The sequence below is a fragment of the Notamacropus eugenii genome, chromosome 6, assembly GCF_028372415.1.
Source record: "Notamacropus eugenii isolate mMacEug1 chromosome 6, mMacEug1.pri_v2, whole genome shotgun sequence".
NCBI lineage: Eukaryota > Metazoa > Chordata > Mammalia > Diprotodontia > Macropodidae > Notamacropus > Notamacropus eugenii.
The window spans coordinates 316,805,398-316,832,392 of NC_092877.1; the positions used below are offsets into that span (position 1 = coordinate 316,805,398).

At 45.7% G+C, this 26,995-nt stretch overlaps 1 protein-coding gene and 1 long non-coding RNA gene across 5 annotated transcripts; one reads left to right on the forward strand and one right to left on the reverse strand.

Annotated features, from left to right (window-relative positions):
• Nucleotides 1-676: 676 nt before the first annotated feature.
• Nucleotides 677-26,620, reverse strand: TMBIM1 (transmembrane BAX inhibitor motif containing 1). 4 transcript variants are annotated; one of them, XM_072617765.1, is made up of 12 exons: nt 26,553-26,620; nt 11,026-11,252; nt 6,250-6,350; nt 5,868-5,932; nt 5,561-5,614; nt 4,941-4,991; nt 4,647-4,686; nt 4,370-4,407; nt 4,021-4,108; nt 3,618-3,713; nt 2,643-2,696; nt 677-2,220 (listed from the first exon to the last, which is right to left on the reverse strand). In XM_072617765.1, exons 2-12 carry the CDS (start codon nt 11,213-11,215, stop codon nt 2,074-2,076), a joined length of 924 nt encoding a protein of 307 aa, XP_072473866.1. In that variant the 5' UTR covers nt 11,216-11,252; nt 26,553-26,620; the 3' UTR covers nt 677-2,073. The 4 variants fall into 4 exon arrangements, with proteins under 4 accessions (XP_072473866.1, XP_072473865.1, XP_072473863.1 ...); XM_072617764.1 differs by lacking the exon at nt 26,553-26,620 and adding an exon at nt 26,103-26,226; XM_072617762.1 differs by lacking the exon at nt 26,553-26,620 and adding an exon at nt 25,680-25,777.
• Nucleotides 12,142-13,863, forward strand: LOC140509813 (uncharacterized). Its single transcript, XR_011968928.1, has 3 exons — nt 12,142-12,270; nt 12,785-12,946; nt 13,504-13,863. It is a non-coding gene; the product is annotated as an uncharacterized lncRNA (long non-coding RNA).
• Nucleotides 26,621-26,995: the final 375 nt, after the last annotated feature.

Sequence of the window (26,995 nt, forward strand, 5' to 3'; positions counted from 1 at the left end):
CTCTGATCAAATAAGGCCTTTGAGTGTTTTTCTCGGCGCTTTCACGTCCCTTATAACTGAAGCATTAGGGGGCAGAGTAACGGTCTGGGTCCCGGCTCTGCGCCGTCACCAGCCTCCCTGAACCACCCCCGCCCCCACCGTGTCCCGGGCCCCTTTCTGCCCTCGTGGCTGTTCTTGGGCCAGTCCCGAAGGGCCGAGGGTTGGGGAGGAGGAGAAGAGGGAGAACGGAGGGAGTGGAGAAGCTTCTGTTGGAAGAACTGAAGGTCAAGACGCACCACCCCCTGCTTGTGCCCGGGGTGGGGGGGAGCCACCGAGGGGACCGGAAGCGGAAACACAAGGCCGACCCGGGCAGCACGTTCTCTGCAGGAAGCGCTGATCCACCTTCCAGGGGTGCCGGGTGTCCCCTAGGCCACTCTGGCCAGGCTCCGGGGCGCTTTCCGTGCCACGGCGAGGCCTTCGTTCTCGGAGAGCAGCGCCTCTTCCCAGGTTCAGACCGCTCACCTGTAAAATGAGCTGGAGAAGGAAGCGGCCGCTCCCGGCATCTGGGCCACGAGAGCCCACGTGGGGTCGCTCGGAGCGGTCAGTCGGGATGTTCCAGGAGGCCTGGAGAACCCAGGCCGGAGCCCACCAGCCAAAGGCCCCTCCTGCCCCCTTCAGGAAGAACCAGAAGCACAAGTTTCTAACGTAGAACTTTATTACTTCCTGTTACAACTGTGCGTGGTGCTCCAAACTCCAGAAGAATCACATGCCAAAGCCCTCTTTGGACCCTCGTGCGGGTCCGAGTGGAGAGCGCCGTCCTCGAGGCCCTCTCCCCCTAAGGCACGTGGTGTCAGAAGATTAGCCAGTAGTCTGCTCATAGAGCAGGAAGGGAGGGCCTGCTGGGGATTCAGCTTTAACGTGCTGAGAGGGAGGGAGAGCAAGGGGGCCGTGTCTCCCCCAGCAGCTGGCCACGGCTAAAGGGTGGTAGGAAGAAACACCCAGCCCAGCTCTGTGCTCCGGGAGGTCTAGGCAAGCCATTTCACCTGTGGGCCTCAGGTTCTTCCTCTGGTCTCTGCGAGAAGAGGCCAAGGCAAAAACTCCTGGGATGGGGCTGGGTGAAGAACAGAGCCCAGAGAAGGAGCTGGAGAGCCTCTGTCCATCCTGCCAGCTCCACACTTGGCCCCACCTCTTCAGGAGCCCCGAGTGAGATTTCAGAAGTGGGGGTGGGGGACACCTGTCATGCTACCGACCCATTCCCACTCATGCTACACATCCCTTCACTGCAAGTCTAGGACGCCAGAGATGAAGATCAAAGAAGACACCATCCCTGCTCCCACTGGCCAAACACCCACCTGGAAGCAATTCCAGGGCCGAGGTGGTGAGTCAGATGGAGATGGGCAGAGACTGAGGTTTGCCCTCTGGCCTTAGGCAGAGGTCACAGTTTATGATAGCTGGGCTAGGGCTAGGGCTGGGCACTGTTATGTATTGTGCCCAACCCCCACTAAACAATATATACACATCAGTGGATCGTGTCTGTACAAAGGATGAGAGGGAAGGACTGTTTGGGTGGTGGGGGTGAGGAAAAGACAAAGACAACGACAGGATTTGGTAGCTTAGTGCAAGAGAGGGAGAGAAGAGAGTGAGAGAGAGAGTAGGCACTGACCCCATTCTCCAATCTCACAGGGGGAAATGCCAGGGAAGAAGAGCATTATAGGTAGCAGCTCAGAATGGAATCCCCTGAAGAGAATGGACATCACATTTCCTTGAAATCATCCCTGCACCTTGTTTCCCTTTAGTTACTGAGACAGAATGATCTCATCACTCACCCCTGAAAGGGCAGTATTGACAAAAAGGAGAAGAAACCTAGGATTCAGCCTTGGACGAGTCAGAAGAGAGTAAGCCACTCACTGGCTTCCAGTCCAGCATGTCCCTCCCTACAGACAAGCCCCAGACAGGACTGCTCCCCCAGATCTCACAAGCAACAAGTGGAACCTTTCCTGGGGAAGTTACTGAGAGAAAAGAGCCATGGCAATGACTGGCTAACCCAGAATGAAAGGAAAGAAGGAGCATGGGCAAGAAGGGAAGTCCCCCCGCTTAATTGTGATCCCCCAGAAGCTGCAGCACAAAGGTGAAGATGTAGACAATGTCTGTGTAGATTTGCAGGGCACCCGTGATATATTCCTCTGGGCTGATGGTATGCTTCCTGTTCCCCAAGACCAGCTGTGTGTCATATGCCAAAAACTGCAAGGAGAAGAACAATGATGAGGACCCCCACTCCACAAGGACCGGGAGTCTCTCCCCCAAGTCAGCAAAGTTATCTCCTATGTGCCAAGCACTGGAAATAGATAAAAACAAAACAGCCTTTTCCTTGAAAAAGCTCTACTTTCTGTTGAGGGAAATAACACAAATACAGGAGTACAGAGAGAATGTTTTCAAAGTAATTTAGAGCTGGGGGATGAGGAAAGGCTGCAGGGAGGGGTTGGTGCCTGAACTGAGACTTGGAAGAAAACTAAGGGCGAGACAGAGGAAAATGTGTTCTAGGAGTTGGGGGCAGTCTCAGCAAGGATGCAAGGCTGGGACAAGTGTGCTGTCCAGGGGGTAATAAAGCAGGAATCTCGGACTGGGCTTGGGGTCTAGGGAGTAAGATGTGGAGGGTCACTCACCAGAGTAAAAGCAATAGCCCCAAGGGCAGCATACAGCATGTGGAGCCAGTACACCTGTAAAAGCAAAGGGCATGAGCTAAGGGCCTGGCGGTTTGGTGGGAGGTGGGAATGAGAGGCCAGCCCCACCACCAATTACCAAATCATGTCCCCTCTCTGGATAATGGGGCCACAATACTTCTCTCTAAGGGAGATGGATCTTTTTCCAGTCATTCCAAACCCAGTCTGTCTCATTATCCTAATACCTCTCTTAGTGTTCGGCTTTCCCTCCTGAGGTACCCCTCCTCCCATAGATCCCATGCCCTCAGGTAGCCTGCCAGCTTAGGGTCCTTCAACCCAAGCCTGACTCCCAAGGCTTTGACCCTCTTTCTCAGTGCCACCACAATCCAACACCTTGTCTCAGCTAATCCAAATTATTTCCTAGTACAGCATTACTGATAAGTTTAATTTAAACTAAGATTCTGTCTTATATCCAAAGGAATAAACCTCTAATAATGTCTTTTAAGAAACTATGGGGGCAGCTAGGTAGTGCAGTGGTTAGAGCACAAGGCCTGGAGTCAGGAGTTCAAATTTGGCCTCAGACACTTCATACTTACTAGCCGTGTGACCTTGGACAAGTCACTTAATCCCACTGCCTCAGGGGGAAAAAAACCTATGGCAGACCAACAATGAAGGCTGTGGGGATGGGGATGGGGATGGGGGGTGGGGGTGGGAGATGCCTTCCTAAAACTTTCAGATTTTAAAAAATAGATTATTTTTAACATTAAAAAAAAAATTGAGTTCTGAATTCTCTCCCTCCAATTCCTCCCCCACCCATTAAGAAGGCAAGCAATTTATCAATTATACAAACTTCCCAATTATTTATAACATCTGAAATTCACAACAAACAGGCAAGTTCTTATACTCCAGCAGTGCCTAAGGCCTGTTTTTCGACTCAGGCCTGTTCTTAGCTCCAGGAGGGAGGATAATCATACTCACATATTTGAAAGCCAGCACAATAGCAGTGATAATCCCAGTCACTGTCAACACAATCCCAAGCACACAGAAAAGCCCTGCACATGATGTGAAGTCCACCTGCCAAAGAAAACAGAAAGGAGGAAGCTATTAAATGATCACCCTGGCCATGAATTCACACTCAGCCTTTCATAGCTGCATCACAATAAAAAATGTTGCTATGTCACAGAGGGGTGGGACCACTTTATGTAAAGTTAAGTGGTTGGATTTTGGGGAGAGACAGGGAAATCTTAAGACTACACTTAAGATCCCTTTGTATCCCCTAACCTTGACTGTCTCCCACCTCTGGGATTTTGGGGAATGGAGTGAGCATGCTCAAGGGAAGGTGCATCTTGGAGCCCAAGGAAGGAGAGTGCAATGCCCTCACCTTGGTCTGGAAGCAGAATATGGTGACAGCAATGGTGACGATGGCAGTGATAATCATAGCCAAGAGGACTGCTTTAGTGCTGTGCATACTGTGGGAAGAGAGAAATTATTGACCAAAAGATTGACCCATCATGTAAATCACTCCTGGTCCACCAGGCCAGTGTGAAAACAGGAAATTTTATGTTCTGTACGTATAAGAGAGTGGGAGAAGTTCAGCGGTATTTAGCAGGGTTAGGCACTATTCTCTCCAGCCTCGGGATACGTTATGAGCCATGGTCCTCAAGCTAACACCCCCTAACCATGCATTTTCCAAGGGTAATGGGTTGGAGCTATTACCCAAACATACATACCTGGCTATGCAGCCAGTCATGAAGCTCATTGCTAGGGTCTAAAAGAGAGACCGAGAGGAGAATAAGACATCTAAGACATGAGGTAGGGAGAGAAAAATGACTTCCAGGTCATCAAAGCTAGGTAATCATCTGATAATGTGAGAAGAGGTAGACAAGAGACCCTCTTCAAAGCACCTCTCCCATTGGGCATTGCACAGAAGTCAACCTTTCCCCTCCATCTTTCTGCCTAATCCCCCCAGACTCCCTTCCCCATCCCACCCCATTCCTCTAGACTCACAAAGATGGTCAATAAGATGATGTTCCATGGGAATCGGCGCCTAGGATGGAAGAGGAAAAGGGGTCAGGAGTCAGGCACATGCTTTCCCAACAAAAACAGGTTTCCATAGTCCACAGGGGGATAAGCCTAGGGTAGGGCCAAGGTTCATTTCTCATACTTGATTATCTGTTCATCAACCCCTTTCTGTCTTGGGCCCCCTTCTAATTCAGATATCCTACCCTCTGCTAGCCTTACCTTCTCTTCTCCCTCCCACTACCACACATACTGCACTTTCCCCAAAACCTCAGGACTCACCTGGGTGCCTGGCAGCACACAAGGGTCAGGTATGTAACCAGGAAGACAGCACTATAGGAAAAAAAAAAGGAGTAGCAGTCTGTTTTTCCCATCTTGAGCTTTCTCTAATCCCCTTCCAGCCCACTCCCCCAATATAATAGGTTAGCCCTCACTAGTCCCACAGGGCTGAAATGCAGGGAGCTCTTTGGAAAATGAGGATTTGTTTGTGGGAAGATAGTGGCCACAGGAATGAGACTGCCAAATAGAAAATATTCAAAACCGCTGTCACAGGAGTGAGGGAAGAAGGGTTGGCATAATGGAGATATGCCAAATGTGGCTGGTGATCATTTTTTCATGACATGCAGGACTGTTCATTGAACTCCACCTCAGTCTTCTTCTTTAGAAATAGAGTGGCCACATATTCCCATCTACCAGCACAACTTAAGAATAAGACCCAGCAACAGCAACTTTATAAAATCACTCAAAAAAGTCTAATGGCTAAGCTAGGTGGTAGAGATGGATGATAAACCACCAGAAAGGGACACATCAGTAGACTGAAACTTGAAGGCATACTATCTTGCCTCGTGGATTTTCTTCCCCCACTCACCTGACCTTAGGCCTAGGAAAGAAGGCATACTCACTAGGAAGCATAGTAGACGGCCAAATTTCTCTTCACAAAGGCACGAACAGGATCCCTGTGTGGTGAAGGAAGGGGAAAGAGAGAACCAGGAGGAAAGTCAGCACAGCCCTGTCCTGGGCAATTTACCAAAGGCAACCACTTTCTTTGTGGCCTCTTCATCAAGTCTCCAATCCTCAATCACTCTCCCCCTTCCTGAAAGTATCTGCCCTCCCTCCCTGAGAGGGGACTACTCAAGGCCAAGAACCCCAGAAACTCAAAAACTGGAGGAAGAGAGTAAAAAAATGGGGTAAGAAGCCTCAGAGACTCACACAAAGGTGAAAATAGCAATGATGGCCACTGTGATGAGCAACTGGACTGAGATGATGGCGTAAACCTGAAACAGATCAGAGGTGAGATGGTCATCCACTTCTATGACCAGAAGACCTTCCCTAGGACGTAGTATTTTTATCCTGGAGATTGAAAACATGTCAGGAGAGGCAAACCATTTTTTGTAGACTGGATTCTTGATACAAAGATCAGCAGGAGGGGAATAAGAGGAACAGGGGGAGAGGAAACAGGAATTTTGGTGCAGGTTGGCATTAAATTACATGCTTAGAAGATGGTGGCTTATGCAAATGAACAGGAATAAGGAACTCCTCCCTTGGGCCCACAAAGAGGAAACAAATATCTTCTCCCCATCCTGTTTCTTACCTTTTGGATGAAGCGGTGTCGGACCTTCTTGTCCTCCCATTCTCCAGTCCCAAAGTTGTCACTCACTGCTGGTTCCTCTCCCCCATAGGGTTCAGCTCTGCCTGTAGAGACAGTCCCTCAAGTTATCTGAGGGCTGAGACATGCCTTCAGACCACAGACTCCCAACTACTACTAACCCTCTGTTCTCACCACTACCACACAACCTTCTCTAGCCAAATTAAAAGTCCCTTCAACATCTGGATATTTCCTGTCTAGTTCTATCTGTTCAGAAATTTTCCTTAAATACTGAAGCAAAAAGTACTGCTGGAAAGGCCTGGGAATGCTCCAGTGCCAAGCAAGTCAAGCAAGCCGAGATCCCTGTCCAAAAAAATAAATAAAAACAAACAACAGAAACCCACCACCTTATCTATAACAATAATAGCTAGCCTTTTAAGGTTTGCAAAGTGCTTTACACACATTATCTCATTTGATCCTCAGCCTCCTCTAAGTGCCCAGCATTGTAAATAAGGCAGCCTTTCCCTCAGGAAGCTTATAATCTATTTGGAGAGACTGGCCTAAAAATAATTAGAAAATAACTAACCATTTAAGTCTAATTTTTGAGGTCATCACTTGATGCTGTAAAAGGACCTATAAAGAGAAGATCACTATAGGTTAGAGAAACTGAGGAAGGCTTTGTGGAGAAAGTGAATCTTAAATGGAGGCTGGAAGAATAAGTCTGGTATGAAATGACTCAGATTTTCCCATCGACCCACCCAGAGTTGGGTGGAAGACAATAGTAGATTAGCAAGCAACCTACAGGTTATATACCTATAGGTATAACTATGGAGGGCCTGAATCTGATGCCAAAACCAATCCTGATACTGATGTGTATAAGATCATCCCAGGGATATAAATCATAAAAATTTTTATTCTTTATTTTCTTACATCTACTCAAAGTAAAATGTTAAGTTTCAGCACAAAATTATTTATAAAAGGCTATATTTTGGAAAATTTATGCATCAATTTGTCTCTATGAATAATTTTTTTCACACAAGTTGCTAAGGGATATATGAATTCTGCTTTCAGATAAAAACAGAGCTCACCAAAAATCACCAGTCATAATTTTAAGACTAGATTTGGTAAAAATAATAAGCTAGAAATTGACCTTTGACATGATTCTAATTAAAGATGTCTCATAGATGTTTGGGAATTCCAATACGTAACAATGGCATACTGGATGGACAGTCAGTACTATTAGGAAGTCCCATTATATATAGGAACAATATGCACTAAATTTCATGTTTTGTTCAGTGGTAGGTTTCTAAGTTCATTCATGAAGGACAATTAAATTGGTGGCTCAGGTCCTGAATAAGCTGCATGCACCCAGAATGCAACGGAATTCAACTGGAGAATAAATTAGAGATTCCTGAACCTCCTCTACTGCCAGAAACTAGAGAAGCCAGAAGGAAAGCAAATGGGAGGATGGGGGAAGATAGGAGGTGCCTACTGGAGGATTCATTCATCATTGTGCTGCCTAGGCCTGCTCAAGGACAGATGGTGGGAGCTATCAGAAGATCAGAACAAGTATAGCACAGTGGGAAAACACCATACCTTGGGTGAGGAGAGACTTGGGCTAAGCCTGGATGGGTGACACAGTGTACTGAGCACTGGACCTGGAGTCAGAAGACCTGAGTTCAAATATGAGATTCAGGTGTTTACCAGCAGTATGACTCTGGGCAAGTGCCTTAACATGTTTCTCTCAGTTTCCCCATCTGTAAAATTGGGACAATAATAGCGTCTATCTTCAAACGCTGTTGTGAGGACCAAATGAGGTAATACTTTCAAAGTGCTCAACAAACCTTTTAGAAAGAGCTATATGAGTTATTATTATCTCCTACCTCTTACAGTTTCTGGCCATGTGACATTATGACCTCTCTGAATTAGTTTCCTCATCAGTGAAATAGGAATAATAGTGCCTAGAGAACCTGCTTCACAGGAATGTTATGACACTCTCACAGCACTCCAGAAATGTTGTGTTTTGCTTGAAGGGATATTTATTAATATTGTGTTAGAAAGTATGTGTAAACCTAGACTACTGTGACGCTAAAGGCAGCGCCAATTCTAGGTCTACATCCCTTTTGCATCTACCTCTGCCCTGAATCAAGAACCTCTCACTCAGTCTTATTGCAAATGGTCTCCCTGCCTAAAGTCTCTCTCCATTCCAGTCCATCTTCCTCACAGCTACCGAAGTGATATTCCAAAGCACAGTTCTAACTATGTAATTACTACAGGGAGCTTCAAAAAGCTTCAATGGCTCTCTATTGCCTCCATGAGAAAAAGGGATTTAAAACCCTTCACAATCTGCCTCCAGTTTATTTTTCCAGGTTGCTATCACATTACCTCCCTTACACACTTTACATTCCAGCCAAATTGGCCTGCCTGTTGTTCCTCTTAAATGACATTCTATCTCTGGGCTCAATCCTTTGCACAGGCTGTTCAATCCCCAATGCCTGGAATTTTCTCCCTCCTCACTTCCAGCTCGCTCTTAGAATCCCTAGCTCCCTTCAAGGATTCATTCCTTGAAAGAAAGACTTCCCGAGAGCCTTAAGCTGTTTATTCCCCTAACAATATAGTTTTACTATTTTATTCTCATAAAAACAATTTTAACCTGTTTTTTTTTTAATTTTGAGTTCCAAATTCTTTCCCTTACTCCTCCCTTACCCCCTCATTGAGAAGGCAAGCAATTCATGTAATTATATATATGTGATGATGCAAAACATATTTCCATGTTAGTCATGTTGTGAAAGAAAATAGACAAAAAAATAAAGCACAGAATAGTCTGCTTTGATCTGCATTCAGAAATGATCACTTCTTTCTCTGGAGGTGAATAGGATTTTCATCATGAGTCCTTTGGGATTGTCTTGGATCCTCCATTGCTAAGAATAACAGTCATTCACAGTTCTTCATGATAACATACTGCTACTACTGTGTACAATGTTCTCCTGGTTCTCCTCACTTCACTTTGCATCAGTTCATGTAAATCTTTCCAGGTTTTCCTGAAATCATCCTACTCATCATTTCTTTTACAGCACAATAGTATTCCATCACAGTCATATACCACAGCTTGTTCAGTCATTCCCCAATGGATGAACATCCCCTCAATTTCCAATTCTTTGCTACCACAAAAAGGGCTACTATAAATATTTTGTACAACTAGATCCTGTTTCCTGTTTTTTAAAAAAAAAAAGTCTCTTTAGGATACAAGCCTAGACATCTCAGCTGTTAAAGCTACTTTACTCTCCAAATTACATAGGGCCCTTTTGGTGGGGGGGGGGGGGGAGCTGAACTTCTGATTTCATTGCTACAATCTCCCTCTACCAGTGCAGATCTGCACTTGCTCCATAATCGGTAGCTTTAGAGGGCTGACTGTTTTAGATGGGATTTGAACCTATACATGCCTGACTAACACCAATGCTCTACTGCCTGCGCCAAACTGGCAACCACTTTGGATTTACCTTACGTCAATTTTGTATCCACTTATCTGTAGACATGTTTTCCATTTAGGGAATTTAGAGTTAAACAAAGCCTCTAACTCACAACCCCCAGTAGGCCAATTAAAAAGAAGGCATATTCCTAGAAGGCTTGAAAAGTTCCTTTTAATAATAATTTTAATATTAATTTAATTATTTTAATTTAATATTAATTAATTTAAAATTAATTTAATTTATATTTTCATTCATTAAATTTAACTTTAATTTAAAATTAATTTAAATTTTAATATTATTATCCTAAACAAGCCCCCACTGTCTTAAACACTTAGTACTTAAATAAAGATTTATTAAATTGAATTCAATTCTTACCCCAGTTTTAATGATGAAGAAACTAAGGTTGAGCATATGTGAAGGCCGGGCATCATCAAGCTACTACTAAGTGTTGGTCTCCACCCCACTATACAGGTGTGAGTCATAGCTTTTTACACCAGTCCTTATGTGTTGCACATATGTTAAAAGCAGGAAAATTATGGGGTACAGTCTTGAAGAAAGGGATGGGGACATCTATGGGAGGCTGGTGATCACCTCTCCTCTGCTCAGTCTTAGAAAGCTTTCATGGAGTAAGTAAGCAGTCACATGGATCAGGTGACCCAAGCACTTCTTCTTGACGACAGAAGTGACAGGAAAAATCATAATATGACCCCTGTCATATCTGGCTGCAACTTAAAGTTTTCCAGGCTTTTGAAGTCTGCATTATCTTTCACATACTCTATGTTCTGGGCAAACCAATTATTCCCCTATCCCATCCTAGAATGGCCTCAAGCCATCTCTCAGTCTGCCAGAATTCTTCTGTTCCTTCATGACCCAGGCTCAGTGATCCCTGCTGCCACATTTCTGAATCTATGGTCATCACAAACATGATCCTTCTCCCCCTCCTTGAGTTTCTCATGTTTTTCTTTATCTTCTCTGCATTTATCACATCCTAACTATAGACTGCTAATATATAATCATAATAGGGGTATAACAGACATTTGTTGATTGGAAGTAAAGAGACTGTAATCTTTACAGAGAACATGCAGAGAGCTGCCCACAATGAGCACAGGAGAGGGATTGTAGGGAGGAGCACCTGCCCCACAAAGTAGCAGCTCTAGCCTAGAACGGAAGGAGATGAGGAGGAGAGACAGGAAAAGAGAAAGGGAGATAGGGAAAAAGGAGAGAGAAAAAAAGGTGAAAGTCTGAATGAAGCCACAGATGCAGATGGAGACACTTACTTCCATACTCAGCCCTCCCGTCCCCACCAGCTTACCAAAGTTCATGGGCATTGGATGGATGGGAGGCATAGGCTGAGGATATCCAGCTGGGTGTCCAAAGCCTGGCTGGGGGTAGGCTGGATAACCCCCGGGATAACCTCCCCCAGGGTAACCTCCCGCTGGTGGAGGAGGAGGATAAAGGGGGTTTCGGTCTTCATATGGAGGTGGAGCACTGGGGTTTGACATGGTTGCTCAAGACTGAGGGGGCCTCAGTCTCCTGTACCTACAGTGCAGACAATGAGAGAAATCATGAGTATCCAGCCCCACCTGATTTGTCTTTCTCCCCACTATGCTTTTCCTACACACACACAGACACACACACACACACAGACGCACAGACACACAGAGACACACAGACACACACACACACACGCAGAGACACAAACACAGACACACAGACACACACACAGACACAGACACACAGAGACACAGAGATACACAGACACACACACACAGACACAGAGACACACACACAGAGAGACACACAGACACACACAGACACACAAAGACACACACACACACAAAGACACACAGACACACACACACAGAGACACACACACACAGACACAGACACGCACACACACACACACACACACACACACCCCTTATCCTTTCTAGACACTGCCTCAGTGTTCTCCTAGCTTCCTTCTCATGGACTCCACAGACTCTGACACTCACTCCAGTATCCCTTCCCCCAAATCCAAAATCCTCTCTCCCAAAGTCCCCCGGTCCCCAGCTTCTTCCTGGGCATTCCCATCCATTGTACCAAGCAGTTTTCTGGGCTAGCCAAGAAGAAAATAGCAAGAATGGGACGGAGGTGACGTGTGGAAAATTCCTGAACATAAGTGACGTGAGACAACAGTCACTGAGTCAATGAGATCGCTTTACTTATGGACGTCCAAAACAACTTAGGGCAGGGTTTTAAGAAGCTGGGGGGGGGGGGGGGGGGGGGGCCACAGTCAAGTCACAGTTTCTTCTGGCCCGGAGAAGCAGTGAATCCCAGAGCTAGCTGAGGCCCATGGAAGGGCTCAGCCCAGCCCCCACAGCAGCTGGCAGACAACTGCAGGGCCGGGAGCCAGGCCTGGGGTGGGGCCAGGACTCTTAGTCTAGCAGAAAGAGGAGAAGCAGCTCCAGGCTCAGGGTGGGAGAGGCCCTAGTCAGAGACGGGGTATGGCAGAAAGGAGTGGAGGGACCCATGAAGTGGCAGCTGGGGGAAAGAGCAGTTGAGAAGGCTGGGGCAGGTGAGAGATGGGGTTTGTGGGGAAGGGTAGGGCTGGGACAAGACTTTCTGGTTTCTTCAAATAACAGATGTGACTCAACTGACAGGCATGTGGGGGTGGGACTGGAGGTGGGGAGGGGGGTATCTATTTCCATGAATAATTTTAATATTGAGCTGGAGCTAAGCTAAGGTTGGGCAGACATTCCCATCACCTCTGAATCTGGGTGTGTCAGTAGTCACTTGTGTGGGGTACGGAACCCACAATTTTACTTAGGGCTGTACCTAGGATATCTAGAGACCCAAACAGATTAATCTGTGTTATCGTGGAGACAACAGGGAACCACCTTACTCCTAACGAAGCTTGCTCCCTCAGCAAGGGAAGGACATCAAAACTGCTTTAGGAATACAATTTGGCAACTGTGGGGAGGATGGACTAGAAGGTAGATGATGCCCAAGGGAGTCTAAGGCCCAGAGATTCAGAGCCAGGGTCCTTTCATTTCTTTCTCTCTGTATCTCTCTTCTCTCTGTCATGGAAGTCGTAGTCACTACAACTACACATGACTACCCTGGAGAAGATGCCAAGATGCCATGCTCATGGCAAACCTCTCCATGGTCCACAACCGTACTATGTGGCCCTCACCCTGGGCTGGAAGAAACAACTGACGACTTGCAAGAAGATATTAACGATCTTCCAGCAGGTGAGAGGCCATCTGGGCTGGGGAAAGGCCTGGGGATTGGAGCAGAGAAAAGGTTACTGGGATGAGGTCCTGGGCTCCAGGATTCCTTTCCCAAAGCTACTTCTGTCAGATAAAGATATCCTCCCAGGTGTCTCGATTTCTCCCACCCTTGTTATGTAAATAGCCTAAGGGGCCAGGAAGAGGCCTGAGAAATCCCTGGGCCATTTTAGTGACCATCCCGAATAGGAATTACTTCTGGGACCCTTACAAGTGGAACATCTGCCCTGCTCAGCCCTTCTGATGGAGGCGCATGGATTTAGTACAGAGCTCCGCTTGTACGGGCCACCCTCAGAAGAGCACCGTGGTACAATGAAAAGAGTCATGAATCTGAAGTCCTTGGGTCTGGGTTCACATCTCATCTCCGCCATTTACTGCGTGTGATTTTCTTTTTTTACATTTAACTGTGTGACTTTGGTCAAGTCACTTAAGAGGCGTTTAACCTCACTGGGACACAGTTTCCTCATCTGTAAAATGGGGAGGCTAGACTAGATGAGCTCTCAGAACCTTTCCCACTCTAGATCTGTGATCTTGTGGAAAACTTTTGGAGTTCATGAAAGTGACCTTGCCAGTGACAACGACAGGGCCACAGATGAAACACACTGCCTAGCACCTGACGGATCATGGCCTCAGGGATCACATCAAGACACAAACTTTCTGAACATGTGGTTTTACTTTGACTGTACATTAAAAAAAATTTTTTAAATATCCTTGCAGACATGACTGATATCCAAATGTTTTACAAACTACATGTACAATCTAGATCAGATTGCTTGCCTTCTTAAGGGGAGGAAGCAAGGGAGAGAATTTGGAAGCAAAATTTTTTAAAAATTAATTTTTTGAGCATAATGAAGAAAAAATAAAATACATTTTAAAAATTATGTGTATTTATGTATATGTATATGTATACATGTGTTTATGTATAGGCATATATATATATATATATATATACATATATATACATACACATAGGGGAAGGGGGGGGGAGGGGGAGGGGGAGGGGGAGAAAGAGCGCTCCATCCTTATATTCTCTTATAAAAAAAGCAAGAAATAATTTTCCAGGTCTCCATGAAGCCTCTCACGAAAAAATGGGTTATCTCATCTCTTCTCTCCTAACTCACAGTAACTGGTATGATTCAGAGAAGGGAAGGCTAGGAGGGAGGGAAGAGATTGAATAACAGCCTTTGAGTCTCTGAATGGGTATTATCAGGAGGTAGCTGTCATCCTTCTGTTCTGAGGAAATAAGCCAGAGTCAGAGTAGGCAGGCCCACTAAGATGAAACAAGGGGAAGGACTTCCTAATACAAGGCGTTTAGAGACACCAGGACAAGAGAATGAAAGGAAGCTCTGGCATCTTCACCAAAGAAACTCCTAAATACATAAGAAAATAACTTTTTAAATGTCATAGGATGGACCGACCAAGAGGGTAGAATGCACTACAGAGAATGATGGACAAACAAAACAAGAATGAAAACCTGAAGTAACTGAGATATAAAAACCATACAGAGCCAAATGGGGCCTCAAAGGATCACTCTTATTTTACAGTGAGGAAACTGAGGCCCAGGGAAACTCGTGTGACTCCTCCAAGGTCCCACAAGAAATCAAGTGTCGGAGCCAGGATTCAAAACCTCCACCGTGGTCTCCAAATCCAGTAGTCTTTCTCCCATAATGCTTTGCTTCCACAGACCACCAAAGCAAGTAGAAGGCACCTTAGATATCATCCAACACCTCCATTTTACAGGTGAGGAAACTGAGGCCAAGAGAGCCTAAGTGCCTTGCTCCATGTCAGAACCAGTTAACAGTGGAGCCAGGACTACAAGCATGTCTTCCTAACTCCCAAAGTTCTTTCCGCAAACCAAAGATACCCTTCACCCCCCACCCCTACCAAACTGTCATTAATTTAGTGTTTGTGGAAGTGTTTGGCGGAACAAAAAAACATTCAAGTATTCACAACAATAAGTACTTTTTTCTGTTTATTTAACAACGGGTAGTTTAGTGGCACTGGTCATGGAATCAGAAAGACACAAGTTCAGATTTGACTTCAGATACTGAGTAGTTGTGTGACCTTGGACAAACCCCTTCACTTCTGTTTGCCTCAATTTCCTCTACTGTAACTTAATGAGTAATTTAATAAAATGGGTACCTACCACCTCATAGGGTTATTGTGAGGATCAAATAAGATAATATTTGTAAAAGTGCTTGGCATGATGTCTGACACATAGTAAGGCAGAAAAACTGCTTTTTCTCCTTTATTCCCCCTAAAAAGCCCATGAAATCTCTATATCCTAGAGAGCATGACCATCCATCCCACCCTGACCTGGGATTCCCCACAGACTGCCCCCCCCCCCATTCCTTTGTCTGGATTAGTGGAAAAAGGAAAACGAAAGGCAAAGGAGAAATAATATCTGGAGTCAGAGAATCTGGGCTCCAATCCTGGTTCTACTATTTATTTACTGTGTGACTTTGAGGAAGTCATTTCCCTTTTCTGGGCCTAAGAGTTTCCTCCCCTGTAAAATATGAGGGTTGGAGATGACCTTAAGGTCTCTTCCAGATCTCTAGTTTATCTCTAAAATCTCCAGAAATCATTTGTGACAATATGGTCTGGAGGCAGGGTATATAGGTGGGGGATCTGTAATTATCTTTTTAAAAATAGATCTTTGTAGATAGCTTTTGTTTTTACATCATCTAGATTTCCCCTAGTATCTCTTCTCCTTTCCTTCTCCCAGAAAGCCATCCTCCCATACTTATCTTAATAAAGGGGTGGTTATTCTTGCATTTCAACTGGATGGGGAAACCTAACAAAAGTCACAGGTGACTCACAGGGAGTTCTTAGTGGAAACAGCACTTTCCTACTCCACAGACATTCTCCTAGTCCCAGCTGTTCCCTAGAATCCAATTTTTCTATTCAATTAAATTTAACATACATTTAATGTCTACTATGTGTTGGGAGTGAAGGGGGGCACGGCAACTGGGTGGCTGAGTGGATAAAATGCCTGACCTGGAGTTCAGAAAACTCATCTTCCTGAGTTCAAATCTGGCCTCAGACACATACTAGTTGTGTGATCCTGGGCAAGTCACTTAATTCTGTTTGCCTCAGTTTCCTCATCTGTAAAATGAGCTGGAGAAGGAAATGGCAAACCACTCCAGTATCTCTGCTAAGAAAACCCCAGATGGGGTCACAACGAGTCAGAAACGACTGGAAAACAACTGAACAACAATAATGTTTCAGGCACTGCTGGAGGCAATAAAAATATGAAAACCAAAAAAAAGACCTTACATTGCAACGAGAGGAGAGGAAAGGCGTGCACTGATTAGTACATTTCTAAAAATGTGTGTACAAGGGGCAGATAGATGGCGCTGTGGATGGAGGGCCATGTCTGCATTCAGGAGGATCTGAGTTCAAATCCAGCCTCAGACATTTTAAAGCTCTGTGACCCTGGCAAGTCACTTAATTCTGATTGTCTCCTAAATAAATAAAATAAAATAAAAATGCATGTACAGTCGTCATCATACACACACACACACACACACACATCACCATATACATACATACTGCTTTTTTTTTCTTTCAAAAAAGTAAATTACTGGGCAGGGGAGCAGTTGAGTCTAGTCTTAAAGACAGCTAGGAAGTCAGAGAAGTGGATATGGGAAGAAAAGAGCATTCATCCATGCAAAGGCGTGGAGTCAGTAAATGAAGTGTTATGTATAGGGAATAGCTCAAGAGACAGTCTGGCTGGGATGTAGACTTTGTGAGAGGATATAATGTGAAATGAAAACAGTCGAAGAAGAAAGGCAGACTGAAGTCAAAGTGTGAGGGACTTTAAATGCCAGAGAATTCTGTATTTTGCCATGGAAGACAACAGGAAGCTATTAAAGTTTCTTGAACAAAGGAGTGACACCATCAGACCTGGGCTTCAGGACTATCATATTGGTAGCTGAGTGGAGAAGGGTTTGGAGTGGGGAGAGAAGAAAGGCAAAAGACAGTCAGAACTACTGAAAGAGACCAGGAAAGGGGTAACCAGAATCTAAACAAGGGTGGGGGCAATGCTGTTGGAAACAATGGGATGGTGGGGAGATTGGGGGGGACAGAACCGAGAAGATTTGGCAACTGAATAGATAAAGTGGATGATTTTAGAATGAGGAATCAAAGCTATCTTCTTTAAGGCTGCAAACCAGGATGACCAGAAGGAAGGTGGTGCCCTTGACAAAAATAGGCAAGATGGAAAAAAAGATGTGGGTTTAGAGGCAAAAAGAATGAGTTCACTCTAGACATGGTGAATGTCCCACAGGCAATCAAAGTGAAGATGTCCATCATTTATCAGTAATGAAGGATGGGATCTTGGGAGAAGGAGGAGGTCTGGATGTGTGGATTTGGCAGTTGTCAGCATAGGGATGAGAACTGAATCCATGGGAGTTGATAAGACCACCAAAAGATAATGCACAAAAAAGAAGTTCCAGGCTCAAGCAATGGCATCCCTTAGGAAATGGACGATGATCCAGCTAAGGAGAGTGAGGAGAACAATCAGACAGGTAGGGAGATAGAGGAAAAAGTGGTGTCCCAAAACCCCTGGGAGAAGAGCACAGCCAAGAGGAAACCCAACTCTTCTCTAAAGATTCCGCCAGAGGGACGTCACAACTGCTACCCGCAAAGATATGGAGTTCTTCTTTCCAAGGCAGAGGTGCATGAGCAGCCAGTCTCATGGGCCATGTTTCACTGCAGAGAACTCTAGAGTCTGGACAAAGCTGACTTACCAGCCCTGGCCTTAACTAGTGGTGTGTTCCTGGATAAAGCAAATGCTCTCCCTCCTAAGGCCTTCAAGATGCTTCTTTGATTGTTAAATGAGGGGGCTGGACCAATCTCTGAGATCCCTTCCAGCTCCAACATTTTGTGATTAGACATTTTCTTAAGGATCATGATACTGTCTTATCTAGAGGCTGATTCAGCCTTCTTTCTCCAGACAAAACAGTAGTAAACTTATTCCTAGACACACCAATAAAAGCCTGGGGTGACCCACAGAGCTGAATGCTGGAAGGAACAGGGACAAGTTTTGCCCAGGCCATCCTCAGCTTGTCTAACTAGGTCATATTTTAATTGCCTGCCACACTTTTATCATTTTTATTTTTCTCATTTGTTATCAATTTTGATCTCTGCTCCAACAAGCTAAAGTGGAAATATCTATCACTTCAGGAACCAGTTATTTCCTGTTAACATATATTCAATTTATTTCCTGTGGTAATGTTTGACACTTGTGACTGACTCCCTCTCTTCTAGGAGAAAATGTTCATGACTGTAAGTTCTTCTGTATTTTGGTGCTGGACTTGGAATTAGGAAGACCAGGGTCCAAATATAACTTGTACATTTATTCATGAGCCTGGACAAATAAGTCTCTTAACCTCTGCCTCAGCTTCTTGATCTGTAAAATGGGATCAATAATAGCCCCTACCTCCCAAGGCAGTTGTGATAAAATGAGGTATTTGTAAAGTACTATATAGCAGTAGTTCTTAACCTGAGATTTGTAAACTTTTAAAAATATTTTTAATAATTATATTTCAATATAATCGGTTTCCTTTGTAATTCTGTATACTTTATTTTGTGTATTTAATTATTGTGAGAATGGGTCCATGGGCTTCCCCAGAAAGCCAAAGGCGTCCAGTATACAAAAAAAGGTTAAAAAACCATTGGTCCATAGATGGGAGACCTTTAGCTAGCCTTTGGGTCCTTTCTTAATCCTTGAACCAACTTTCCAGTGTTTTGGTTTGGTTTTTTTGTTGGTTGTTATTTGCCATCTTCCCCTTTTTAATGAAGTCATAGACTAAAAGAACCTTAAGGGTCTTACTGAGTTCTTGGTAGAGTTAATAATGACATCAAGAGAAATAATAAAATCAGAAGAATTAACATGTTTTAGGGGAAAATGGTAAGTTCCATTTGGCACCCATTTTATTTAGGCTTCTAATTGTCCCAGTGGAGTTAGTAGGTTCCCATCTCTGGAGGTCTTTTGGTTGTTGGGAAAGGGTAGATAGGGATAAATAGTCATTTGTCAGGGATATCATAGAGGGGAATCAGCATGGTGAAAGGAGCACTGGATTTTGAGTCAAAAGATATGGGTTCAAATTTTGATTCTTCTGCTTATGAAATCCTGAGCAAATTTCTTCGTCTCTCTGGGCCTTAGTTTCTTCACTACAAAATGAGAAATTCGGACTGAATGACTTCCGTAGTCCTTCTAGGTTCTAAATCTAACCTCTGGAATGACAGGTTCAGTTCCTGCTTCAGTCCTGGCTGCTGACTCATAATAGGATCCCTTCAGCCCCTCCCTATTCCTCTCACTTTTCTAGTTTGGGAAAACAAGACCTTAGAAGCAATGATTGGTGACAGGAGTGGAGACCCAGAACTGGGAACCACCAGTGAAGAAAAGACAGGCTCTAGCCCTAGGCTGCCAGTTCCTGGAGCCCTCTCACCAGAGTCAGTTAAGAAATGTAATATCCTGGAAAGAGAATGGGGAAAGAGCATGGGGAATCTACAGAAGACTCAGATTCCAAACTTGAATTCCACTCCTACCTGGGTGACCTTTCACAAATCACCTCACTTGCTGGCTTCAGTTTTCTTATCTCAAAAATGGAGGAGGATTGGGAGAGGACTGTCCTAAATAACCTTGAATGTCCCTTTCACCTGTAAATCTTAAGATCTAACAGCAAAGCTATATGTTTGGTGACACTACCATAGAAATCAATTCATTCTTTCAAGCTGCTGCAAAAATACTGAGGGTGAGACAATAAATAACAGAAGAGCAGAGGCCCAAGAGAAAGTTCAGCCATGCTGACATCCTCACAATCCCACAATGTCCTAAGTAACTGCAGGAAGAAGGAAGCTGTTGAGCCAGTTAAGAGAGATAGGATGTTAGGGCTGAGATAGACTTCAGGGATCATATTGTCCAACTGCCTCAATTTACAGATAAGGAAACCAAGGACTGGAGAACATACTCTTACTTAAGACTTATCTTAATCTTATTCAAGATCACATGGCAAGTTCATGTGCCCTTTTCATTACATCATGCTACCCCACAAGGAAAGTCCATGAGTTAAAAAAGAAAGAACTTCAAGAACACTCATGACTTACTAAACCGGAAACCTGGATTACAATTATATCAACCTTCTCTGCTCCTTATTCACATGCTGCTGAATGGGACTTGAGGAAGGCTGGTCAACAGAAGCCACTAAAGACTTAAGCTCTCTGACTTTTGCTGGGCCCTCACTACAAGACGATTCTTTTACTCTTCCAATATTGATTCAGCTCTATCCCATTCCCCACAAAGCCTGTTTATAAAATTCTCTTTTCTCAAATACCTACACCCACCCTTCCCTCGACCCTCTCAGCTGAGGACCTCCCCTGCAATTGCTGTGAGCTCTCTCTTCTCCTTGATACCACCCCCCCTCCTCTATCCTCTGATAACGAAGTGGCTTTTCTCTTTGTCAAGATCAACCCTTCTATGCTTTCCCTTCATCCCATTCTCTCTCCACTTCTCCAGCATACTGTCCCTCTTTAACCTCCAATCTCTTCCTTACCACTGGTTCCTTCCCTGCTGCCTAAAAACATGCCCAAGTCTCTTTCCTTCTTTCATTATATCCTACCATCCCCTCACACTGTCCTCCAAAATTTCTCCTCGATTTCTCAACCGCACTCCTAGAAACAATTGAAGAGTGAGTGACTATTCTGGAATGCTAACTCAGTATTTAATTTTAACACATTGTGTGATCTTTCCCCTGGTCAAGATTTTTATAAATATTAGCACAAACTATCTTGGGGAAGAGAGAACATGGGAGGACTATGCAGGTTTGGACATTTCTCTAAGCTAAGAATTGAATTTAGAATTAATTAATAAAAAAAATGTAAGGAACAAGAAAGTGTACTAGGCTTCAGGACATTTTTTGTTTTCTTATCTCCTCTTACACAGTCACTTTTCTGGGCCTTAAGTTCCTGAGTTAACAAACGGGCAAGGGAGGCAGGGGAAGGATGGATGGTCAGGTCAGTGCATCTCAAATGGTGCTTCCAGTTCTGACATTCTAGATTCTCTGATTTTGAAAGAGAAGCAGGTAGGCTCCGACTGCAGCAGAAATGATAGATATTGGACAGCAGGAAGAACTAACTTCCCAAGGCAAAGATCATAAGGCTTATGGAAGAAGGAATAAAGGCAAAGTCTCATTCTCAGAAATGTCTCTGTATTCCCGGTCCTGGAGAAGGGATCTGGGGTGACTGACGTTCCCAAACGACAGTGATCTGGTCTCCAAACCAGCCTGGGAAGTCAGTGACTCTTTGGAGTCTTGGACTCTGAGTAGGAAAGAGGAAGCCCCAAGAACTTTGGCACATGAAGAGTTATTGTTCTAGAATCTGCTAAATAAGGACTCTACTTCTAGTGTTTAGAAAGAAGGCATATGAGAGGAAGTGAAAGGAACAGCCAAGCCATCCAGGCAAACTGCCCACCTCCTTGCCAAAAACATGATGTCCAGGGTGGGACTGGAAAGAGCTGCTCAGAATGGTCAACCAGCTCTTCTCAGAAAAACTCCACCCCTCTCTACCCTTTGGAAAAGCTTAGCCCTAAGCCTAAGCCTGGCCCCAGCCCTACAGATCATTCTTCCTCCCTAATTCAAAGTACTTTACCCCACTTCCCTCAATACGTCATTTCAAACCATACCACACCTGCCTTTAGTACAAAGAATACTAGAAGGAGGTAAAGTGAGTCACAAGGAGTCAGAAGCAGGTCACACAAGCCCACTGCCAACCATATCGAATAAAGTTTTTGGGGAATGGTTATGAAGTTCCTGGCTCAAATATGAACCTAGAATCTAGAAAAAGTGTTTTTAAAAATGATAGAGGGAAAACAGGGGGCTTGGAAATTCTTATCCAGGACAGGAAGTATCCCTTTGGCCATAAGTTCCTCTCACTTCCAACCCAGGGCAGGCCAAAATCTGAAAAAAAAATATCTCTCTCTCTCTCTTTCCCCCCTCCCCCCAGGAGAGGCCAGGAATGTTGCCCAGAAGGGAGACACCCACTCTTCCATCTCACACGTGTCCCTCTTGCTCAGACATGTTCCTCTCCCTATACTAAGGGCTAAAGCCTGGTATTCACCATCTGGTTCCTGCCCTCAGCTCATGTCACAGTATTCCCAACTTCTCCAAAAATCATCTTCTGTCCACGGACAAGGAGGTCCTACCTCCAGCCCAGATGGAAGCAGAGACGGTTCCCCTAAGCAGACTGAGTTCCCAAAAAAGGAAACAGACTTCTCAGGAAAGGTGGTAAAGAAATTACTACAGGCAGAGGTAGGGGCCAAAAACACACAGCTTCCCCTTAGCACCACTAGGATTGTCTTCACTCCTTCTAATACTATTTATGGTTCAGTTAAGAACTCAGTCCTTTTCTGGCCTAAAGCCATTTATTTGACAAAGGGTCAGAAAGGTCTGTTTATGTATAACTGTGGGTGTCTCTCCCCTCCCACCAATAAACAGGCATCCCATCTCCCACCCAGCCGCTATTTTCCAAAGCCTTAAGAGAAGACTGAATAAGGACAGGAAGGGGTGAGGCCATGCAGGGTGTTTTCAATGAAGTTAAATGTCTAAATCTGCAGGATAAAGGGGCAGTTTTCTAGACAGAACGCTGACAACAAACTGGTAAAGCCAAGATTCCAGGGATCTATCTGTATGCCATTTCTAAAATACTGGGAAACTACGATGCTTACTCTTTATCTATCTACCTTCCTGCTTTTCCAACTTCGAACCTCATAAGCCTATAATTGGGAACTAGAAAAGGCCTTAGCAGGCCCCTAGTTCCAGTCCCTCATTTTAACTGATCAGGACACTGAGGCCCAAACAAGCAAAGCGGCTTCACCAATGGCACACAAGTAGTAAGTCCAGTTCAAACTTCAGGTCCTCTGACTTGAATTCTTTCCACTGATTTCTGCTGCTTCTTTCCCTTCACTTACTTATTCAAGGTAGGAAGGATGGATGGCCATCATGGACAACAAAACAGAAAGAAAACAATACCCTTTGCTCACCCCTTCTCCATTCCTGAAGAGTTTGGCCTCCCCAATTCTACCAAGAACAGAACTGAAGGCAGAGTTAGCCAAGAAATGGATGAAAGAAGGATTTTTAAATGCATGCAATAAAATACATAGGATTACAAAGAAAACCAAATCTCTTTAAATAGTCATCAAAATATTTTTTAAAAAACAAGTTCATAGACCCCATGTTAAAATTCCCTGCATAATGACTGTAGTCTGCCTCTTTCTCAGTCAATCAACAGCTGGTATTTTGGATGCTGTTATCTAGATTTCTAGACCCTTTAGGAAACAGGTGATGTCTCCTGCTAAGGCAATCTAACTTCATTCAACTACACAAATCATTGGTATATGGGTGTAGGTACCATCCTACCCCTTGGGTCATCAAAGATGCTACTGTGGGGACGGACACACACACACACACACACACACACACACTTGTTGGGGGTTTGAAGGAGAATAAATGGAATATACTCCCTTTGATAAAGTGAACTCTTAGCTGGAGTTTCTCTCTATTCTCAGGTATAAGGTGACTCCACAGAGGTGATTATTACTTCCCAACTCATTCTGACATCTAAGGATCTTCAAGCACCAGACCCTGTCATTATTTTACAAATCCTGGTTTTACAAGACATGAGGAAAGGTAAAGACACAGAAAGTCAAGAATCATAACTCTTGATGCTGGACAACACAGGACTACCTTTTCCCAGGTTACAGACTGGGGTTCTTATGACTGGAGGGAAGGAGTCCCCCTAATCATGTTCAGACTAATACAAAGTAATCTCACAGAAGTACCTGACTCTTTGGGCAGCCACTAACCAGGCCAGAGTCACCAGCCTCGAAACCAAATCTGACCCATAGGATGAATATTTTAGGCCTCAGAGAACCAGACACCAGAGCTGCCTTCCATGGCTTCGAACTCTGCCCCTGGCTCCCAGTCACGGAGCCCATTCTGAGCCATGACCCCATTACCCCCAACACACACACACAAACCTAAGGTGGGGGGAGGGGCAGGGAATGAGCTACAAAGAGGCACCAGGAGAGGAGGAGTCAGGACTGAATGCTGACTCATTAAGACCCCAGCAAACTCCACCGATCAGGGCTGAATTAGCCATTTCATCCTGGCCTCACAATGTGCCCTCCATTCAGCCTGAGTTACCCACAGTCCCTCTCTTCTATATATTCTTTCTCTACCCTGACTACTTCTCCACTTGCTTCCAGACCCCTAATTCTGCCAAGCAGGAAGCTAAGCAGGGCATCATTCTCCCAAGGCTGAGTCCATTCCAGGGTGGCTGGAATCTGGAACCAAATGATGGAGTGCCCACCTGCCCACTCCAAGAACTGAGGCTTTTCCATTTACTGCCCTTTCCTCCCTGGTCTGTGAGGAGCTTCTCATTCCAATCCCACACAAACAAAATGATACTCAAACACCCATTTCCTTGAAAGAACACTAACATTGTAGTCCCAGGACCAGAGTTTGATTCTGACTGTATCTGTGAGATTCTGAGTACATCTCTTTAGCTCTACGTTATGAAAAGGCAGGACCAGGTCTCCCAGAGCTCTAAAGCCTACCAAGCTTCAGCTCGAAGACGGGATGGCCTGAGTCAGACAGCTAAGAGACGCATAAAACCCCAGACAGACACACCCTGCCAGTCAGGCAAAGGAACAGGATAATAGCAACAAAATAAAAACAAAGACTGCGGGAGAGGGAGAAACATATTAGCCAGAGAAATATACAGACACACGCACGCACGCACACAGAAGCACACACCTAGACGACTCGAGGCCAGAGGCCCCCAGGACTGGAGAACGACCGATCCAAGCCCAAAATCCAAACAAAAGAATAAGAAGAACGGAGAAAGCCAGCCCCTACTTGCAAACACCAGAACCCCTTCTCTCCTGACAGCTCTTATGAAGACTGAATATAATTCTGGGTAACCCTCCGAGTAAGGAAAGGGCTGAGAAATGCAACCCGTCCCAGGCCTTTTCCCCTTTCCTTTCCCCTTCCCTGCCTCATTCCCATACATAGCTCCAATCAGCCAACAAGTTATAATTAAGCCTCGATGGCCAGTCGAGCACAGAGGGGCACACAGACAATCGAAAGTCCCTGCCCTCAAGTTGCTTATATTCGAACAGAAGTGACCACGTTCACGGAAATGGGGATATAGATAAAGCTGAAACCGAGCAGCCCAGGGAGGGAGCGCCCCAGCAGCTGGTGACTCACGCACCTGAAATTGGGTCTGAGAGGAAACTGGGCATTTCAAGAGAAGGCGGTGGCAGAGGGCAGCGTCTTCGTGGCGTAGGGATGAGAGAATGGAGAATTTGGTTTTGTTTTGGGGGTGGGGGAAGGCCAGCAAGAAAATCAGTTTGAAGGGTCCCTAGAGTCGATGGAGGAAAGTATTCAGAAGTCTGGGAAGGGAGGAGGGGGCCAAGCTGCCAGGTGTTTTAAGGGCCTAACCAAGAGGACTTCATAATATTTAGAAGCAACAGCGAGCCACCGGGGTTTACGAAGTAGGAGTTAAGGGTGACGTGATCAGACTTGAGCATTAGGAAAATCACTTCGGCGGCTGCACTGGGAAAAGTTTGGGGAGGCCCAGCTGGCAGAAGCCCCTTCCCACTGCCCAGGCTGACCCCCGGGAAGCCCCTTCCTACCTGGCTGTGGGCCTGGCTGCTCTCGACGGCTCCCGGCACTCGGGCTCTGGCTGGGGGCAGTTTGGGATCCAGGTCTCCGCTGCCCCCACCCACGGAGCCGCCCCAAGGAGGGCGCGGCCAAAGGGCCCGGGCGGGGCCAAAGGGCCCACGCGGCTCCCCCTCGCCCTTCTCGCCACAGCCGGCCTCCGCTCGGTCCGCAGAGGGCGCAAGGGAGCCGGACCTTTGTTGCGGCGGCCCCACTGTCCCGGCCGCGCCTCCGGTGGTGCCAGCGGGCCCCGTCACTTGCACCCTGTGTGTGCCCGGGAGTGCCAAGAGCCGGCTCTACCGACTGCTGCCCTCCCCCTGCCTTTTGTGGTCGTCTTTCCCACCCGTGCCCGCGGATTCACTCTCCCTCCCGTCCCTCCCTTTTGCTCCTTCCCCTACTTTCTAGATCATCAAAGCCAACTGCTCCAAGTCTGGTTTTCTTCTTGGAGGCTCCGTTTCCCAGCCACGGCCATCGCTTAATGTACGCTCCCAGGCTCCAGGGACTCCAGCTACCACTTTTCCGCACACAGCCAAAGGGGTCGCAGAGGAGATCCCATCCGCAAAGCTGCTTTCGAGTACCAGCTGGGGGACACGTACACACGTTCCATGGGGGCTGCCCAAATTACTGGGGCAGGGCAAGAAACCTGTTGCGCATTTCCTAGAAGATTCTTTCCAGTGAGACCCTCCTTGACGCCAGCCAAGCTGAGGAGGAGCGCATAAGGACCGTCCTTATAACTAGAGCTAGGAATTTTCGGTCGCTGGGACCTTCCCAGCAAAGCCTTTCTCCCCCTCCCCCGGGATAGAAAGGGGTTCCCCCAACTTGAGAATCACAGAGCAACTTTTGCTTACCGGAATCGTTTCCTAGTAAAAGCGATGATCAGTCTCTACCCTTGGGCTCCTGTTCTCAGCTGAGCCAGATAAAAAGAACACCCTCTAGGGCAGGGGTGGAGAACCTGCGGCCTGGAGGCCCTCTAGGCCCTGAAGTGCGGCGCAGGGGTGGAGATGTGAAGTTTGGAGTCAAAGGGCCGAACCTGAGGACCTAGAGGGTCACGGTGACCCTGAGGCTGCAAGTTCCCCACCCCACCCAGGGAGAAAGGCCAAAGAAGGTAAAGCACTGAGTGGTTCCCTCAATGTTCCCTTGATTCTGGTTCTCCAAGGGCAAGTCAGAAGCCACGCAGCTGTAGTTCAAAGTGCCTCAGCTTTAGAAGCAAAGGAGCTCTATTGGGAGCAAAGCCATAACTAGAAATTATGGGACCATGGGAAAGCAACATGAAAGGCATCTGTTTGCCCAG

Coding starts and splice junctions, on each gene's coding strand:
- TMBIM1 (XM_072617765.1), bottom strand. CDS start 11,215: ATGTCAAACCCCAGTGCTCCACCTCCATATGAAGACCGAAACCCCCTT. Junction 4,408..4,646: donor TCATCTTATTGACCATCTTT/GTGAGTCTAGAG, acceptor TCTCTCTTTTAG/ACCCTAGCAATGAGCTTCAT. Junction 2,221..2,642: donor GGGCTATTGCTTTTACTCTG/GTGAGTGACCCT, acceptor TTCTCCTTGCAG/TTTTTGGCATATGACACACA.